We start from the raw sequence: 19,199 nt of genomic DNA, 5'->3' as shown, positions 1-19,199 counted from the left end.
GATGGGCGCTGTAATGTAGGTGACAGTAAGGCTGGATTCACACGATCACATTACGTCCGTAATGGACGAACGTATTTCGGCCGCAAGTCCCGGACCGAACACACTGCAGGGAGCCGGGCTCCTAGCATCATAGTTATGTATGACGCTAGGAGTCCCTGCCTCGCTGCGGGACAACTGTCCCGTACTGTAATTATGTTTTCAGTATAGGATAGTAGTTCCACGGAGAGGCAGGGACTCCATTCGTCGTACAAAACTATGATGCTAGGAGCTGGCTTCCTGCAGTGTGTTCGGTCCGGGACTTGCAGCCGAAATACGTCCATCCATTACGGACGAATGTGCTTTTTATTTAGAAAAACTATCTATTTTTAACACTTAATGAGCGATTTTTTTTTTAGCTTTATGCTAATGAGTTTCTTAATGCCCAACTGGGCGTGTTTTTACTTTAGACCAAGTGGGCGTTGTACAGAGGAGTGTATGACGCTGACCAATCAGCGTCATGCACTTCTCTCCATTCTTTTACACTGCACATAGCGATATAGCTATATCGCTATGTGCAGCTACATAAACACACTATAACGCTACTCATTTGTCCTGACAATGAATATACATTACCTCCAACCAGGACGTGATGTGTATTCAGAATCCTGACCACTTCTGTAGCACCTGTGTGATTTATAGCAGGTGTTGTCTCGTGAGATTACGATGTAACCTGTCATTTCAAACGCAATTACGTTTGCCTTGCTGTAATCTCACAGAAAAGATTCAGAAGTGTCAGGATTCTGAATAGACATCACGTCCTGGCTGGAGGTAATGTATATAGCTATATCGCTAGTGCAGTGTAAATGAATGGAGAGAAGTGTATGACGCTGATTGGTCAGCGTCATACACCCCTCTGTACAACGCCCACTTAGTCTAACGTAAAAAAAACGCCCACTTGGGCATTAAGAAACTCATTAGCCTAAAGCTAAAAAACGCTCAAAGTGGTAAAAATAGATCGTTTTTCTAAATAAAAAGCACTGCTGTCATCTACATTATAGCACCGATCACATTATGTAGGAGACAGGACATTTATAATGTGGTGACAGAGCCTCTTTAAGCTCTAGAATAGGCTGGTCATTAAGTGGTTAAATGACTGGTCTGTTGCTCAGTGGTCCTATGTCCTGTTTTCAGATGAAAGTAATTTCTGTGTTTCATTAGCAAATCCCGGTCCCAGAGTCTGGAGGAAGAGTGGAGAGGCATCAATCCAAGTTGCTTGCGGTCCAGTGTGAAGTTTCCACAGTCAGTGTTGGTTTGGGCAGACATGTCATCTGCTGGTGTTGGTCCACTGTGAACCTTTTTTTTTTTAAATTATTATTGGCAAAGCATCGTTTTGGTATCGCATCGCAATACTACATAATTTTTGCTGTCTAAGTTGAAATTCTGTTATCGTGACAACCCTATTCTGTACTAATCTGTATCGGTTTGATTCAATAACTTAACACCAGGAGTATGTGACATATGGTAAATCCGTGATGGCTGTCACTTATAATACTAAGAACAGAAGTTGTCAAACCAACCTGATTTTGTTTTTTATGAAGAGGTGAGCAGAAGCCTAGACAGAGGGGCCGCTGTGGATATAGTGTTTTTTGGACTTTGCAAAGGCATTTGACACTGTCCCTCATAGATGTCTAATGGGTAAATTAAGGACTATAGGTTTAGAAAGTATATAGTTTGTAATTGGATTGAGAATTGGCTCAAGGACCGTATCCAGAGGGTTGTGGTCAATGATTCCTTCTCTGAATGGTCCCCAGTTATGAGTGTTGTACCCCAGGGTTCAGTGCTGGGACCACTATTATTCAACTTATTTATTAATGATATAGAGGATGGGATTAATAGCACTATTTCTATTTTTGCAGATGACACCAAGCTATGTAATATAGTTCAGTCTATGGAAGATGTTCGTGAATTGCAAGCCAATTTAAAGCCTTAACGCCGAAGGACGGATATATCCGTCCTCTGCAGCTGGTAGTTCGCGCAGGAGGACGGATACATCCGTCCTGTGATCGCGTGGGCACTTCCACTGTACCCACGCGATCAGCGGCAGGAGCACGGCTGTTATACACAGCCTGGCTCCTACTGCAACTGCCGGAATCGAAGCGCGCGCTCCGATTCCGGCAGTTTAACCTATTAAATGCCGCTGTCAATAGTGACAGCGACATCTAATGTGTTTGACAGAGGGAGGGAGCTCCCTCTGTCACCCCATCGGCGCCCCCGCAAAGAAATCGCGGGTCGCCGTCGGGTTTCCATGACAGCCGGGGGCCTAGCAAAGACCCCCAGGTCTACCTTCAGCATCTGCCTGTTAGACCATGCCGGAGGCATGACCTAATAGATTGCCTGTCAGTTTTACACTGACAGGCAATAATGCTTTGGTATACTAAGTATACCAAAGCATTATATATGCGATCAACAGATCGCATAGTGAAGTCCCCTGGTGGGACTAAAAAAAATAATAATTTAAATCAGTTAAATAAAGTTTGTGTGAAAAAAAAAAAAAAAAAACATTTGTCAAAATCAAATAAAACTAAATTTTTTGCCCAAAAAGTGGTTTTATTTAGTAAGTGTCAAAACAAATAACACATGCACATGTATGGTATCCCCGCGATCGTAACGACTTGACCAATAAAATGAACACATTAATTAAACCGCCGGATGAACGCAAAAAACAACGGCAAAATTCTCTATTTTCTCCCATTCCCCCCATAAAATATTAAATAAAAGTTAATCTAGAAGTCCTATGTACTCCAAAATAGTACTAATGAAAATTACACATTGGCCCACAAAAATTACGTCTCTTGGAATGCGGCGATGCAAAAACAAGTCATTTTTTTAAAAAAGGCTTTTTATTGTGCAAACGTAGGAAAACATAAAAAACCTTTACATATTTGGTATCCCCCTAATCGTGCCGACCCATAGAATAAAGTCAACATGTTATTTACGCTGCATAGTAAATGGCGTAAATTTATAACGTGAAAATTAATGCTTGAGTAGCTGCTTATTTTCAATTCTCTCCTAAATTAAAGTTAATAAAAGTTAATCAATATATTATAAGCATCTAAAAATTGTATAATTACAAAATACAACTCGTAGCGATAAAAACAAGCCCTTATACGTCTATGTCGACGGAATAAAAAAAAAAAGTTACGACTCTTGGAATGCGTCCGTGAAAAAACCAAAAATATTCCTTGGTCGTTAACGTGCAAAATGGCCTGGTAATTAAGGGGTTAAATAAACTAAGTGTTTGGGCATCCACTTGGCAAATGAAGATTAATGTAGATGAATGTAAAGTTATGCATCTGGGTACGAACAACCTGCATGCATCATATGTCCTAGGGGGAGCTACACTGGGGGATTCACTTGTTGAGAAGGATCTGGGTGTACTTGTAAATCATAAACTAACAGCATGCAATGTCAATCAGCTGCTTCAAAGGCCAGCAAGATATTGTCGTGTATTAAGAGGCATGGACTCGCGGGACAGGGATATAATATTACCACTTTACAAAGAATTAGTGCAGCCTCATCTAGAATATGCAGTTCAGTTCTGGGCCCCAGTTCATAGAAAGGATGTCCTGGAGTTGGAAAAAATGCAAAGAGCAACGAAGCTAATAAGGGGCATGGAGAATCTAAGTTATGAGGAAAGATTAAAAATGCAATAAACCTATTTAGCCCTGAAAAGTGATGACTAAGGGGGGGGGGCATTATAAACGTATATAGGAATGGCCCATACAAGAAATATAGAGAGAACAGTTTCCATGTAAACCCCCCCCCCCCCCGCCCCAAAAAAAAAAGAAAAGGGGGCACTCCCTCTCCCTATAGAAAAAAAGGTTCAATCTGCAGAGGTGACAAGCCTTCATTACTCTGGAATAGCTGATCGCAGGAGCTGGTCACAGTAGCTACAGTAGATGGCTTTAACAAAGGCTCAGATAATTACCTGGAATGAAAAAATGTAAGAAGTGATCAAAAAGTCACAAGTACCCCAAAATGGTACCCACAAAAACTACAGTTCGTCATGCTAAAAACAAGCCCTCCCACAGCAATATCAACTGAAAAATAAGGTTATGGCTGACAGAACATGGCGACGCTAAAACACGATTTATTTTTTTCTTTAGAAAAGAGTATTTTTATTGTGGGAAAGTAGTAAAACGTAAAAAAAAATATATAAATTTGGTATCGTTGTAATTGTATCGACCCACAGAATAAAGTTAACATGTTTTATACTGCACAGGGAATACTGTAAAAAAAATAAGAAACAAAACAATGTTAGAATTGCTGTTTTTTGGTTTCCTCGTCTCTCAACAAATAGAATAAATAGTGATTTAAAAAAATTGCATGTACCCCAAAATGGAAACAATAAAAATTACAGCTCGTTCCACAAAAAACAAAGCCCTCACACAGCTCCGTCACCGGAAAAATAACACGTTATGACTCAACTCAATGACGCTACATGAACGGCCCAGGCTAATTTTTGAGGTCTAGTAGTTTTTCACTAAAAACCTCAAATTTGCTGGACCCCGTAGATGCAGCGGAGATGAGGAAACTGTAGGGCCTTATAGGGCTAGTGAAGAAGTCAAAGATTAGGCAATACTAGAGCGCAAATATTTTGTATAATACCCAAAATAACCCGGCCTGTGCATAAAGGATTGGTTCAAAGCGCACCACACCAATCCATGGATTATTAATTCACCCCATTATTAAATCATCCTACTACGCCCTGATGCACTCCGCCAGCTTAGGTATATACCCTGATGTACTCTGCCCAGCTTACATATATACCCTGATGTACTCCGCCCAGCTTACATATACCCTGATGTACTCCGCCCAGCTTACATATACCCTGATGTACCCGCACATATTACATATACCCTGATGCACTCCGCCCAGCTTACATATACCCTGATGTCCTCCGCCCAGCTTACATATACCCTCATGTCCTCCGCCCAGCTTACATATACCCTGATGTCCTCCGCCCAGCTTACATATACCCTCATGTCCTCCGCCCGGCTTACATATACCCTGATGTCCTCCGCCCCGGCTTACACATACCCTGATTTACTCCGCCCGGCTTACACATACACCCTGATGTACTCCGCCCGGCTTACACATACACCCTGATGTACTCCGCCCGGCTAACACATACACCCTGATGTACTCCGCCCGGCTAACACATACACCCTGATGTACTCCGCCCGGCTAACACATACACCCTGATGTACTCCGCCCGGCTAACACATACACCCTGATGTACTCCGCCCGGCTAACACATACACCCTGATGTACTCCGCCCGGCTAACACATACACCCTGATGTACTCCGCCCGGCTAACACATACACCCTGATGTACTCCGCCCGGCTAACACATACACCCTGATGTACTCCGCCCGGCTAACACATACACCCTGATGTACTCCGCCCGGCTAACACATACACCCTGATGTACTCCGCCCGGCTAACACATACACCCTGATGTACTCCGCCCGGCTAACACATACACCCTGATGTACTCCGCCCGGCTAACACATACACCCTGATGTACTCCGCCCGGCTAACACATACACCCTGATGTACTCCGCCCGGCTAACACATACACCCTGATGTACTCCGCCCGGCTAACACATACACCCTGATGTACTCCGCCCGGCTAACACATACACCCTGATGTACTCCGCCCAGCTTATATATATATACCCGCCACATTATAAGATGAAATACCAGTAAAACCCCAAACGAAAGTACTACCAAGCAAAATCTGCGCTGCAAAAGCTAAATGGCGGTCCTTCTGAGCCTGTCGGTGTACCCAAAGAGCAGTTTATGATCACGTATTGGGTATTACTATATTTTCGAGAACCTGTGGCACAAACTTGGCACAACCTATTGGTCACTGAAATGGCATATCTGGAAAAATGACAATTTTCAATCCAACATCCACTGTGCACAATTTTCTGCAAAACACCTGTCTGGTCAAAATGATCACAATACCCCTAGATAAATTTCTTCAGGGATGTATTTTCCAAAATGGGGTAATTTTTTGGGGCTTTCCACTGTACTGGTACCTCAATTGAACATGGTGTCAGAAAACTAATTTTGTAAAATCTCTACTCCAAAAAATAAATTGCGCTTCTTCCCTTTAGAGCCTTGCTGTGTGTCCAAATAGCAGTTCATGACCACATATGGGATATTGCTGTACTCGGTGAAAAATTGTTTTACAATTGTTGGGTGTGATGTTTTTTTTTTGTTTTTTTTTTTTTTTTCCGTTTTATCCCTTGTGAAAATGAGAGAATTCAACTTTTTGGTGGAAAGTGTTTTTTTTTTTACGGCCCGATTCCAATAAATTCTGCAAAAGACCTGTGGGGTCTAATTGCTCACTATACCACTAGATTCCTTAAGGTGTGTAGTTTCCCAAATGGGGGGCTCCTGTTTTGTACTCGTAGGGGCTTTTGAAATGTGATATGGCACCCAAAAACCATTCCAGCTAAATTTGAGCTCAAACTGGTGCTCCTTCCCTTTTGAGGCCTGCAGTGTGTCCAAACAGCAGTTAATGACCACTTATGGGGTATTGCTGTAATCGGGATAAATTGCTTTTCAAATGTTTGGGTGCTTTTTCTCCTTATTCCCCTGTAACAAATTTAAAATGTCCACCTTTTACTGGAAAAAATTTAGCTTTTCAATTTCATGGCCTAATTCCACAAAATTCGGCAAAAAACCTGTGGGGGTTAAAATGCCCACTATACCCCTCGCTAAATTCCTTGAGGTGTGTAGTTTCCCAAATGGGGTAACTTTTGGGGGCTTTTCACTGTTTTGGTCCCTCAGGGGCTCTGCAATTGTGACATGGCACCGGAAAACCATTCTAGCAAAACTTGACCTCCAAAAGCCAAATGGTACTCCCTCCCTTCAAAGCCATGCCGTGGGTCCAAACAGCAGTTTATTGCCACATATGGGGTATTGCTGTGCTCAGAAGTGGTTCCTTTACAAATTTTGTCGTGCTTTTTCTCTTTTTATTTATTGTGAAAATGGAAAAATCTACATTTTATTAGAAATTTTTTTTTACATTTTCATGGCCTTATTACACTAAAGTCAGCAGAAAACCTATGGGGTCAAAATGCTTACCATACCCCTCGATAAATTCCTTGAGGGGCGTAGTTTCCCAAATGGACAGTTTTGGGAGTTTTCCACAGTGTTGGTCCCACAGAGGCTTTGCAAATGCGACATGGCACCCAAAAACCATAGGAGCAAAACTTGAGCTCCAAAAGCCAAATTGCGTTCCTTCTGAGCTCTGCCGTGTGTCCAAACAGTATGTGGTAATTGGGGGGAAATGTCTTTTCAAATGTTGGCGTTTTTTGTCCTTTTATGCCTTGTAAAAATTTAGATTTTCATATTTTTTTGTGTTTTTCACATAATTAGGACTCCCATTGACTGGGAACATTTTGTCACATTTTACGTGCTAAGGAATTGACTTGACACTACTTTTATTTACACAATGTGGTTTTTTAAAAACTCGAGTGTAATCAAGTGGTTTTTTTTTAGCATGTAAAATGTGCAAAAAAAAACTTGTCAAATACACGCCATGTGATCCAGTCAATTAAAGTCATTCACTTCACTTTCATCATTCTTGGTATGTTCACACGGGCCGTTTTTCGGGCCGTAAACGTCCCGAAAAAAAGCTACAAAATCGGAAGCAGAACGCCTACAAACATCTGCCCATTGATTTCAATGGGAAATACGGCGTTCTGTTCCGACCGGGCGTTTTTTTTTTACACCATTTTAAAAAAACTGCACGTTGATAGGAGCCCGCGAAAAAGAAGTGCATGTCACTTCTTGGGACGTTTTTGGAATAGTTTTTCATTGACTCTAGAGAAACAGCTCCAAAAAACGGCCGTGAAAAACACGAGTTTGTTTAAAAAATGGATGCAAATCAGGAGCGGTTTTCCCTTGAAAACAGCTCCGTATTTTCAGAAGTTTTTTAGTAAGCGTGTGAACATACCCTTCGCCTTTTGGTGTACAATCACTCTCAAAATGGAAGCCGGACACTGCTTATCAATGTGAAGACACCTTTTCCTGGCTTGTAGACAAAAATAGGGAGGGGGTGAGATTACCTCCCACATTTACAGCAGCTGTGAGTCGGATTGCTTTAACTTATTCGCCTTGTTGTAATTAAAGAATTTGACATGTTTTCCTATGTTGGCCACCAGAGGGGTGGCCAACATAGGAAAACATGTCAAATTCTTTAATTTTTAGTACATTCCACCATGTGGAAGAAAAAAAAATACAGCAAAAAACTTAAAATAAAATTAAGTAACTTTAAAAAAAAGTTTAATTTGCGACACATTCCCTTTAAACTCAGTATTCCCTTCTGTTCCCACCCTTGCATGCGTTCTAATTGGTATAATTCCCACAAAAAAAACGTTTTTTTCCACAACGGAGTATAGTTACTGCATTCCCCCAGCCCCAGTATCTGTTTGCTCTGCCCCCATAACTTGTGTATTAAGAGCAACGTCTGTTTGTTTGTTTGTTTGTTTGTTTGTTTGTTTGTTTGTTTGTTTGTTTGTTTGTTTGTTTGTTTCTTGCTAACCTCTTATAGGTATGGGGCTTAGCCCTCCCCCAAATAAGAGAGAACTCGCGTACCCCCCCCCCCCCCCCATTTTTCCGTATCATCCCAACTTAAAAAATGTTGGCACTGTGCAGCAAGATAATCGATCCATGCATTTAACGCAAGACCTCCCTCATCCTTCGGCAATTGTAGTTTCTCTAGCTTTATTCTAGGCACTCCCTGCTTCCACACAATGTCTATAAACCGATTTATATAACCACCTGAACCAATGTTTGGAATTATGAATCACGTATAACACCTGGGGCATAAGAATAGTTTTTTATTAAATGGGTCCTCCACAATGCCGAAAGAGGCTGTTCCAAGCTTCCACCAGGGCCTTAATTTTGGGCAGCATTGGTGAAACGTTCGGAGGTAGATAATCCAGCACTTTTGCCGACCCCTTTACCCCCAAATATTCAAATGGGGCCACTACTGGTATAGACACCCCGTCACATCACTGGGTATTCTCACCGGGTCTATTGGCATAAGAGCTGGCTTCGTCCAATTAATGGACAGTCCCGGGAAGTTTCCAAACCTCCATCACCACTAGAAGTTTGGTGTCGGTATCTGCCATAAACACCAGAATGTTGTCTCCATAGAGAGCAATGCGCTCTTCCAGCTCGCCATATTTAAAACACTGTATTTCCCTATGTTGACGCGCTACACAAGCTAATGGTTCCACCGCTAGAGCAAACAGTGGCAAAAGCGGGCATCCCTGACTTGTTCCCCTTGCTGATGAGTCTCCTGGATAAAGCGCAGTTTGCTCTTATTCTTGCTGTTGGGGCCACATGCAACAGCTGAACCCATTTTTATATAGTTAGAACCAAATCCCATATTATCTAATACTTGCCAGATGTAGTCCCATTCAACGCTATTGACCACTTTAGCCGCATCCAACGCTAATATTGCCCTTCCAGCGGGGTTATCCGAGAGCACCTGTAAATTCAGAAACAACCTTCGTAGGTTCACCGCCGTGGATTTTGTGGTCATGAATCCCGATTGATCTTCATGTACTATCGAGCCCACCACTTTGGTCACTCTAAGCGCTAGGACTTTTGCCAGGATTTTAATATCAGAGGTCAACGGGGACATCAGTCTATAGGATTTCGGTAGTTTAACATCTCTCTTCCTTGGGCAGCCTGGAATCTGAATGTTCTCTCTTGAAAATTAAAGGGGTTATCCGGGGACCAAAAATTGCATTGCAATAATATATTTATGTGAAACGAAGTAACTTACTAATATACCTTTAACCTTTAATTAAAAATTCTGTACTAAATGGTGCGGTTCAAACCTCGTGAATTGTTCCCGGAAGTGCTGGAGCTTTTCTAATAGTGATGACGCTCCGACACGGCCCCACGTGACTTTTTATTTTCCCCTATCGTGGAATGTCTGCCTCCTATGGTCATTAAGCTGAGACTGAATAGCGGTGTCTGTGGGAGGTTTATCTCCTTGTAGAAGGGTCCACTTTTTCAATTCTTAGTGTCAAGCCTCCTAGTGGCAACACCATATACCCACGGTCTGTCCCCCAATGAACTGGACGAGAAAAGGATTTTACGGTGAGTGCTCAAAAAATCCAGTTTTTGCGTCCATGTTGGCAATGTATTTTTTTTCTATTCATTGGCTGTTCCCTCTGCTATTGTAAAAAAAATAATGTAATCAAGATAAATCCATGGAACAGCTTTCCAGCAAAGGTTGTTGGAGTGTTGTATCCGCATAAATATATGGGGCATAGCGCTAGACCACTTTTTTTCAACAGCTGCGTGGTTGACCAATGACTAATTAACCGACCAAAGCTGTCAAACTAAGTTGCACAGCGCTTTCCTAGTGACACTGCTATTTTGTTCTAGCGGTTGTCACAACGATCGATCCTCCACTGGTTCAATGTCTATGGGAATATGTACACCCACACAGACTTAGGCCTCAGGCATACGACCGTGATCGGTCTGTGATATAAGGACCGTATGTCAGCTGCGTTTCCCGGACTGAACACGACTCTGAGCCGAGCTCCTAGCATCATAGTTATGTATGACTCTGTGAGTCACTGCTGGCGCATGTTTCAGTACAGGACCGTATTCCCGCGGGGAGGCAGTGACACCTAGCGTCATACATAACTATGATAGGAGCCCGGCTCCCCGAACTGTGTTCTGTCTGGGAAATGCGTCCGACATGCGGTCCATATATCATCACCATAAATCGCGGTCCATTACCTGCTATCTGGTCTCCCTGCAAATGGAAATAGTGCTGGATCAATGTCAAATTTCATATTGTTGGAATCTCTCCACGCTGTAGAATACAGGTGTATTTCTATGAATGAAACCGTGAGCAGTACTGTCGTTCTGTTACATATTTAGTACAGTTGATAAAAGACACATGTCCATCAAGTTCAACCAAAAGATGGGAAAGAGGGAAGGGATGAAACAAAATTTCTACACATTGACATAGGAGCTAATATTTTTTCATTCTAGGAAATTATCTAAGCCTTTTTTAAAGCCATCTACTGTCCCTTTCTGTGACAGCTCCTGCGGTGACTGTTCCATAGATTCACAGTTCTCACAGTAAAGGCTTGTAGCCTCTGCAGGTTGTAACTTTTTTTTTCTCCAGACGGAGGGAGTGCCCCCTTGATTTTTGAGGGGGTTTTACATGGAACAGGATTTCACCATATTTTTTGTATGTACCATTCATATATGTATATAAGTTAATCTAGTCGTCTTTTTTTCAAGGCTAAATAGGTTTAACTTTTTTAATCTGTAAATTTTCAAACTTTTATAGCAGCTGATTGACATTGCATGCTGTTATTTAGTTTATGATCTACAAGTACACCCAGATCCTTCTCAACAAGTGACTCCCCCAGTGTAGCTCCCTCTCAGATATATGATGCATGTGGATTGTTGGTACCCAGATGCGGAATTTGAGTATCTGCTTGGCAAATGCGGTTTTGTGTAGATAAATGTCAAACACTGTGTGTCCAAATCAGCTTGAAATTTACGAATATCTTCTATGGACTGAACATTACTACATAGATTGGTGTCATCTGCAAAAATAGAAGTAGTGCTATTAATCCCATCCTCTATATCATTAATAAATAAGTTAAATGGGGTTTCCCTCTTTAAAATAGACGTGGATACTGCAGATGACAGAATTGTTTTGCAATAGCATTTGTTTGGAAGTCCGATAATGACCACATGTAATTTATTGTACAGGTGTTGCTCCAAAGTCTTCAGGTGGCGATTCATCATTGAGCATTGAGGAAACAAAGTAAGTTTTTTTTTATTTTTTTTTTTTATGCTACACATTTGTGAAGTGAAGCTCAACCCTTGCTTTCACAAAATTATTTAAATGAGCACTAACTTTTCAAACCACTTATGCATGATCTAATAGTATACCGGATATAGATCAACTTTTGCAATTTACTTACTGTTAAAATGTACATGTTTTATCCTTGCAAATTATGTTACTGCGACTAGGTTGTTTAACAAATTTCATCCCTAGTTACAGAGCAGAATTTATGAACTGCAGAAAATGGGGTGTTTCTTTACTGCCTGCCAATAGAAATATACAGAAAGGGGAGGGGGAAGCAGACTAAGACATTCACGCTGCCCATACAAGTCCATGAAGAGGAGGGAGAGGAGGTAGCAGAAGCAGAGAGAGAAAGAAACTTGCTGCGGCAGCTTCCTGGAAAGTGTTTTCTGGTCTGTGCTGCTGTATAATCTCCTCCGTGTTGCTCTCCTATCTCTATTTACACAGTCGAGTCACATTATTATGACCACCTCCTACTTTCGATGTCTGCAGCGCGTAGCCCATGAAGGAAGTCATGTCATGGGCTGGCTTGGTGTGTGTATATATGGTGTGCGATAGGCTGTCAAACACAAATCACTCGTTGCCATGGGTAAAAGGGGCGATTTTAGTTGCAAAAAGAGATGATTTTTGGCTTTCGGTTCAAGGGTGGCAGTGTTTCTCAAACAGCGCAGTTTGTGAACTGTTCACGTGCTGCTGCGGTGAAAGTGTATCGTGAGTGGACAAATGGCACCATTGACAATAACAGACAAGCACAACGTGCCATTGATGTGAGAGGTGAACATCTCCTACGAAGGTGTGCAAGGGCCGAAAGACTTGCTAAAGTGGAGCAAGTCACCGTGATAATCAACCAGGGGCTACCAGACGTGTGTCTAATACAGTTCAGCGAACCATACTGCGTATCGGGCTCCGAAGCAGATAGATGTCACTGATCCTATACTAACAAAGTTGCATCGGAAAAAAATACTTAAATTTCCACGGCAGTATCAGAATTGGACCGCCGATGATTGGCAAAGTGTTGCCTTCTCCGATGAGTCACGTTTTCTGCTTCATCGAACGGATGGACGTTGGCGTGTCAGATGAGAAACCTCAGAACAAACGCCCTGCAACCATTGCTGGAAGAACACAAGCTGCTAGCGGCAGGGTTTTGGTCTGGGGAATTGTTTCATTGCTTTCTCTGGGCCCATTTATCCATGTGGAAGGCACTCTGAACCGATTTGGGTATGACTCCATCTTTGCAGATCACGTCCACCCATACATGCCGTTTGTCTTCCCTGGGGCAGATGGAATCTTTCAGCAAGACAATGCGACATGTCACACTGCTAGAAATGTCCAACTGGTTGGAAGAGCACGACCAAGACTTCCAAGTACTTCCCTGGCCCTGTAATTTGCCAGACTTGAACCCAATTGAGCATCTGTGGGACCACCTCGACCGTCATGTTCACTCTATGGATCCTCCCCATGCACCCTCCAGCAAATGTGGGATTCAGTGCAGTCAGCATGGCTCCAGAGACTACCTACCAGCACCTTCATCACACAGCAGTTACTCTGGATATTAGCTGGTGGTCAAAATAATGTGACTCGACTGTGTATATACAGTAATGTCTATTAAAAAAAAATAGTCCATTATCATTAACCTGATAAATCAATGTTTTCCAGTACATCCCTCATGACCGCACTACAGGAGGTTGCCCTATTGACCTCTGTAGGGACAGGAAGACAGAGAGGTTAAAAGGCCCCTCCCACCACCCACTTGCCAGTGTTCTTCCTGTCCCCACAGGGTCAGGAGCAGAGAGACGTCGCTCCTGTGTTACTGCAGGAAAGAAACTCGGGCATGGGGCAAGATCGTGGGGTCTGTGTACTCCCCCCTTCTCTTCCCCCTAAAGCCCAGGCTAACACCCCTCGAACGAGGGGTCCCTTAGCTCCCACCCTGAGACACCTACCGGAGGAATCCTAGGCAGGGTTCGGGTAGTGTGTGGGGGCTGGGGATTCCCAAGCAGGCTTCGGCCTGGCCGCGGACCAGGCGGGGACCGGCAGCTCCAGAAACGTGGACGCACCGGCAGGGATCCTCGCTGCACCGCATAGCAAGCCTCAGTCGCCAGCTATGGCGGCTGCACTCCAAAGGAAAACATGCTGGAGACGAATAGCCGACCGTAAATGACGTCGGGCTACTTCCGGTCCGTGGCCATCTTGGAAGGCGGGAAATTCAAAACGCCCGCATTTAAAGGGACACGCACAAGTATGTAGTTAGAGCTGATAACTCTAACTTGGATTATTTTTTGTGGATGGCATATTGCATTGCCTGTTACCTGTCGCGGTATGGAACTTCCTCGTCCTGATGGAACTCCAGATATGTCCCAGGGTCACGTGAGTCTCACCCTTGGGGAAGGGTTATGACCCCTTATGTATGTACACCATACTTTACCTACCTTCTGTTTTCTCTGAGTCCCATAGGAAACAATTGTGTCAGTGTTGTATTACAAAAATACTAAAGGAGGAACAACAAACGTTCATGTCTGAACTTAGGGCTATGATTCGTGAAGAAGTGGGTCAGTCAGTAGCCTCCCTCGCCCCTCCTCAAGAGACTCCCTCCCACTCCCGGGCAAAAAGACCACGGATGGAAGTGGATCAAAAATATTGTCCTCCCTCTCAGGGGTCTGACTCGGAGCAGGGAATTCATTCCAGCCCTCAAAGCAATGACGCCAAGAGCATAGGAGGAAGACTCCTACAATTTTATCCCAAATGGTCGAGAATAACCCAGAACCCCTGGGTTCTAAAGATCCTAGAAGAAGGGTAGAAGATAGAATTTTCCTCCATTCCTCCGGAGAAATTTCTAATAACCCAGTACCAAGCAAAAGACCTTCATCAGATCCTTATCCAGGGCGTCCAGAAACTACTCAAATTGAGAGCCATTTCTCCAGTTCCCCACAACGAAATATGCAAAGGCCACTATTCAAAAATCTTCTTAGTCAAAAAACCAAACGGTTCCTACAGGACGATAATCCACCTGAAGGTCCTAAACAAATGGGTGAAATATCGAAAATTCAAGATGGAGTCTATCAGATCGACTATTCCTCTAATAAGGGAAGAGGCATCAATGTGTACGATCGATTTAAAGGATGCGTATTATCCCGTTCCTATCCACCCCGCGTACCAGAGATTCCTCAGATTCGCAATTCAGGACGGTCCTTCCATTCTCCACTTCCAGTTTGTCTGCCTCCCCTTCGGCATTTCCTCCGCCCCCAGAATTTTTACAAAAATTATGGCAGAGATCATGGCATTCATAAGAAGTCAAGGTATAGTAATTATCCCATATCTAGACGACTTCTTGTTGACTGCAGATACTCCGGCTATCTTAGTCAGTCATCGGTCACAGGTTCTTTCCCTACTACAGGAATTGGGATGGATAATCAACTTTCAGAAGTCGAGTCTTCCTCCCCCAAAACAGAAGGTCTTCTTAGGAGTACTGCTAGACTCCTCCCTTCAACATTCCTTCCTCCCAAGAGAGAAACAAATACTCCTACTGGCAGAAGTAAGGAAATTTTGGGGGAAAGACGCCTGTTCCATAAGGGAATGTATGCGGATGTTGGGAATGATGAAGTCTTGCATCCAATCTATTCCATGGAGCCAATTTCACTCCAGACCCTTACAGAATCTAATCTTGTCCCAGTGGGATCGAAAACAAAACTCCCTGAATTCAAAAATTCAAATTTCCGAGACTGTGAAATCATCCCTCCTGTGGTGGCTCTGCACAAACATAGACAAGGGAGTCCCCTGGAGAACTTCTTATGTAGTGATTACCACAGATGCCAGCAAACATGGCTGGGGGTCGGTAATCCAAGACGAGCACTTTCAGGGCACATGGCCTGTTCAAATGAAGATGATGTCCTCAAACTTCAAAGAACTAAGAGCCGTATGGGAGACGCTTATAAGAGCTTCACCCATCATAAAAGGGAAGCATATAAGAATTTTATCGGACAACGCGACAGCAGTGTCCTTTCTTCGCCATCAAGGGGGAACAAGACACACTCTTCTTCAGGCCCTCTCTACACAAATTTTCAGTTGGGCAGAAGAATATGTCCTATCAGTCTCTGCAGTCCACCTAAAAGGCTCAGAGAACCTATCAGCAGATTTTCTGAGTCAGGAAAAAGTAGACCCTGGAGAATGGTCGCTAAACAGGGAAGTCTTTCTGTCCTTAACCCGAAATTGGGGTTATCCACAAATAGACCAGTTTGCCACGAGGAAAAACTCTCAAGTAGAGACATTCTTCTCCCTAAATCTCAGAGACAACTCATTGGGAGTAGATGCATTGTCCCAACCCTGGGACATGGATCTGGCCTATGCTTTTCCTCCGTTTCCTCTAATACCAATGGTATTAAGAAAAATCCAGGAAGATTTGACAAAGCACATCATCATTCTTCCTATTGGCCAAAAAGAAGTTGGTTTCCAATCGTAAAATACCTAGCGTTGGAAGACCCTATCATGCTCCCAGTCAAGGAGAATCTTCTCTCCCAGGGTCCCTTATTCTTTCAGGGAATAGAAACTCTGAAATTATCAGCCTGGATCCTGAAAGGCAGATCTTGAGGAACCACAGTCTGTCAGATGAGGTAATTTCAACTATCTTATCAAGTCATAAAGAAGTTACCTCAAAAATCTATCAAAAAATTTGGAAGAAATTCTGTTCCTGGCATGGAAACCCAGGACCAGACCCCTTTTCTCCCAACGTTGCGAAAATCCTAGATTTTTTACAATCTGGATTCAAGAAAGGGCTTAGCCCTAGTACCTTAAAAGTACAGATTTCAGCCTTAGGTAATTTTTTTAACACTCCTCTGGCTGAACATCGGTGGATCAGAAGATTCACCCAAGCGGTCTCTAAACTGAAACCTTCCCTAAAGAAATCAGTTCCTACCTGGGATTTGAATGTGGTGTTAACGACTCTTTGTGAGCCCCCCTTTGAGCCGCTCGACACAATTCGTATGCATTTTTTTAACTCTAAAAGCTGCATTCTTAGTCGCTATTACTTCAGCAAGAAGGATTGGAGAAATCCAATCTCTGTCAGTCATAGAACCGTACCTAAAAGTACAAGAGGATAAGATCATCCTAAAGCTGGATCCTTCCTTTATTCCAAAGGTATCTACTGCTTTCCATTGAGAACAAGAAATAATTCTACCTTTTTATCCAGATCCAAAAAACCAACAAGAAGAAAAATTCCATTGCCTGGATGTCAGGCGAGCAATTCTTCAGTATCTGGATAGAACCTCCTCCTGGAGACAAGATAAAAATCTATTTGTCCTCTTTGGGGGAAAGAATAGAGGAAAGAAAGCCTCAAAAGGCTCTCCAGCGAGATGGGTAAAAACTACCATACAAGAAGCCTACAAGTCCCAAGGACTATGTGCCCCACAAGGCATCAGAGCCCATTCAACGAGGGCAGTTTCGGCATCCTTGGCAGAAAAGAGAAGCCTCTATGGACCAAATCTGCAGAGCTGCCACTTGGTCAAGCCATCATACGTTTTACAAACATTATAGGCTCGATGTTCTGTCCGAGATGGATTTAAGTTTTGGACGGAAAGTCCTTCAATCCGTAGTCCCGCCCTGAGCATTATAATCTGGTATTGCTCCTGTAGTGCTGTCATGAGGGATGTACTGGAAAATAGCAATTAGACCTACCGGTAATTTGTATTTCCAGGAATCCATCATGACGGCACCATTACATCCCTCCCTTATTGAATTCTGATTTGTGCATTTAACATGTCCGTTATTATCCCTAGAAATAAAATAGGGTTGCATCCATCCTGGTGTAGTAATTGAAAAACACTGGCAAGTGGGTGGTGGGAGGGGCCTTTTAACCTCTGTCTTCCTGTCCCTACAGAGGTCAATAGGGCAACCTCCTGTGGTGCTGTCATGATGGATTCCTGGAAATATAATTACCGGTAGGTCTAATTGCTATTTTTGGTAGAAATTATATTTCTACATAGCAAATTTACTTGAAAGTATAGTAGGAAAAAAACAGACCCAAAAATTAGAACATGCATGCCGCTCATTCTGAGTAATTTTAAATCATTAACCCCTTCGGGACCAGCCTGTTATACCTTAAAGAGGCTGTCACCAGATTATAAGTGCCCTATCTCCTACATAATCTGATCGGCGCTGTAATGTAGATAAGTGGTATTTATTTTGAAAAACTATCATTTTTGAGCAAGTTATGAGCAATTTTAGATGTATGCTAATTCGTTTCTTAATGCCCAACTGGGCTTTTTTTTTAACTTTTGATCAAGTGGGCATTGTAAAGAGAAGTGTATGACGCTGACCAATCGGCGTAATACACTTCTCTCCATTCATGTCCATTTGTACTCAGCACAGCATGATCTCGCATTAACTTTACTGAAGTGTCTTCAGAGTGGATAGACATTGCCTCCAGCCAGGATGCAATGTCTGTTCACATTCCTGACACTTCGGTAAAGTTTGTGTGGGACTTAATCACAGCAGTGCGAGATCACGCAGTTCTGTGTGAGTACAAATGGACATGAATGGAGAGAAGTGTATGACGCTAATTGGTCAGCATCATACACTTCTCTATACAACGCCCACTTCGTCGAAAGTTTAAAAAAGCCCAGGGCGTTGGGAAACGAGCATAAATCTAAAATTGCTCATAACTTGCGCAAAACTTGATAGTTTTTCAAAATAAAAACCACTTATCTAGGGATGTCACGATACCAGAATTTGGACTTCGATACCGATACTTCGTTTAGTATTGCGATTTCGATATCAATTCGATACTTTGCCAACAGTAATAAAAAATAAAAAAAAAGTTCTTCCATTTTCTGATGTGAGGTCTGATGATGAATTTAACCTCCACGTGCTTCACATTAATAGTAATGAACCCCATCATGTTTCTCAGTCATAATGGGTTAATATGTACATGATGGGGTTAATTACTATTAATGTGAGGCACATAGAGGTTAAATTCATCACCCCTCGTGCCCCACTAAGTGATAGAAAGCAGTTTTTATAAAAAAAAAATTTTTTACAGCATACACACCATACATGATGCAAAAAAATTGTTGTGCAGGTTATTACGGCCGCACCAATACCGAATGTGTATATTTTATCTAGTGAGACTTATTTTAATGTTTATTGTAAAAAAAGGTGTATGTATTTTTTTTAATTTAATATTACTTTGTTTTTACTTTTATTTTTTAAACTTTAATGTACTGGCATATATCTATATTACAGTACATTAGCCTGTGTACGGATAGTACACAGGCAGTTGTTAGGGCATACTTAG

General features: G+C 42.6%; 1 protein-coding gene across 3 annotated transcripts in view; it reads left to right on the top strand.

Moving 5' to 3' along the window:
* Window positions 1-19,199, top strand: part of SART1 (spliceosome associated factor 1, recruiter of U4/U6.U5 tri-snRNP) — a 64,615-nt gene that overhangs the window by 11,705 nt on the left and 33,711 nt on the right. For all 3 annotated transcript variants that reach the window (XM_075837383.1, XM_075837384.1, XM_075837385.1), the window contains exon 3: window positions 11,821-11,875. In XM_075837383.1, coding sequence (XP_075693498.1) covers window positions 11,821-11,875 — 55 coding nt within the window. The remainder of the gene's footprint in view (window positions 1-11,820; window positions 11,876-19,199) is intronic.

The sequence above is a fragment of the Rhinoderma darwinii genome, chromosome 9 (genome assembly GCF_050947455.1).
Source record: "Rhinoderma darwinii isolate aRhiDar2 chromosome 9, aRhiDar2.hap1, whole genome shotgun sequence".
Taxonomy (NCBI): domain Eukaryota; kingdom Metazoa; phylum Chordata; class Amphibia; order Anura; family Rhinodermatidae; genus Rhinoderma; species Rhinoderma darwinii.
The sequence above is the reverse complement of the archived record's forward strand: the minus strand, read 5'-3'. Positions and strand labels throughout refer to the sequence as shown.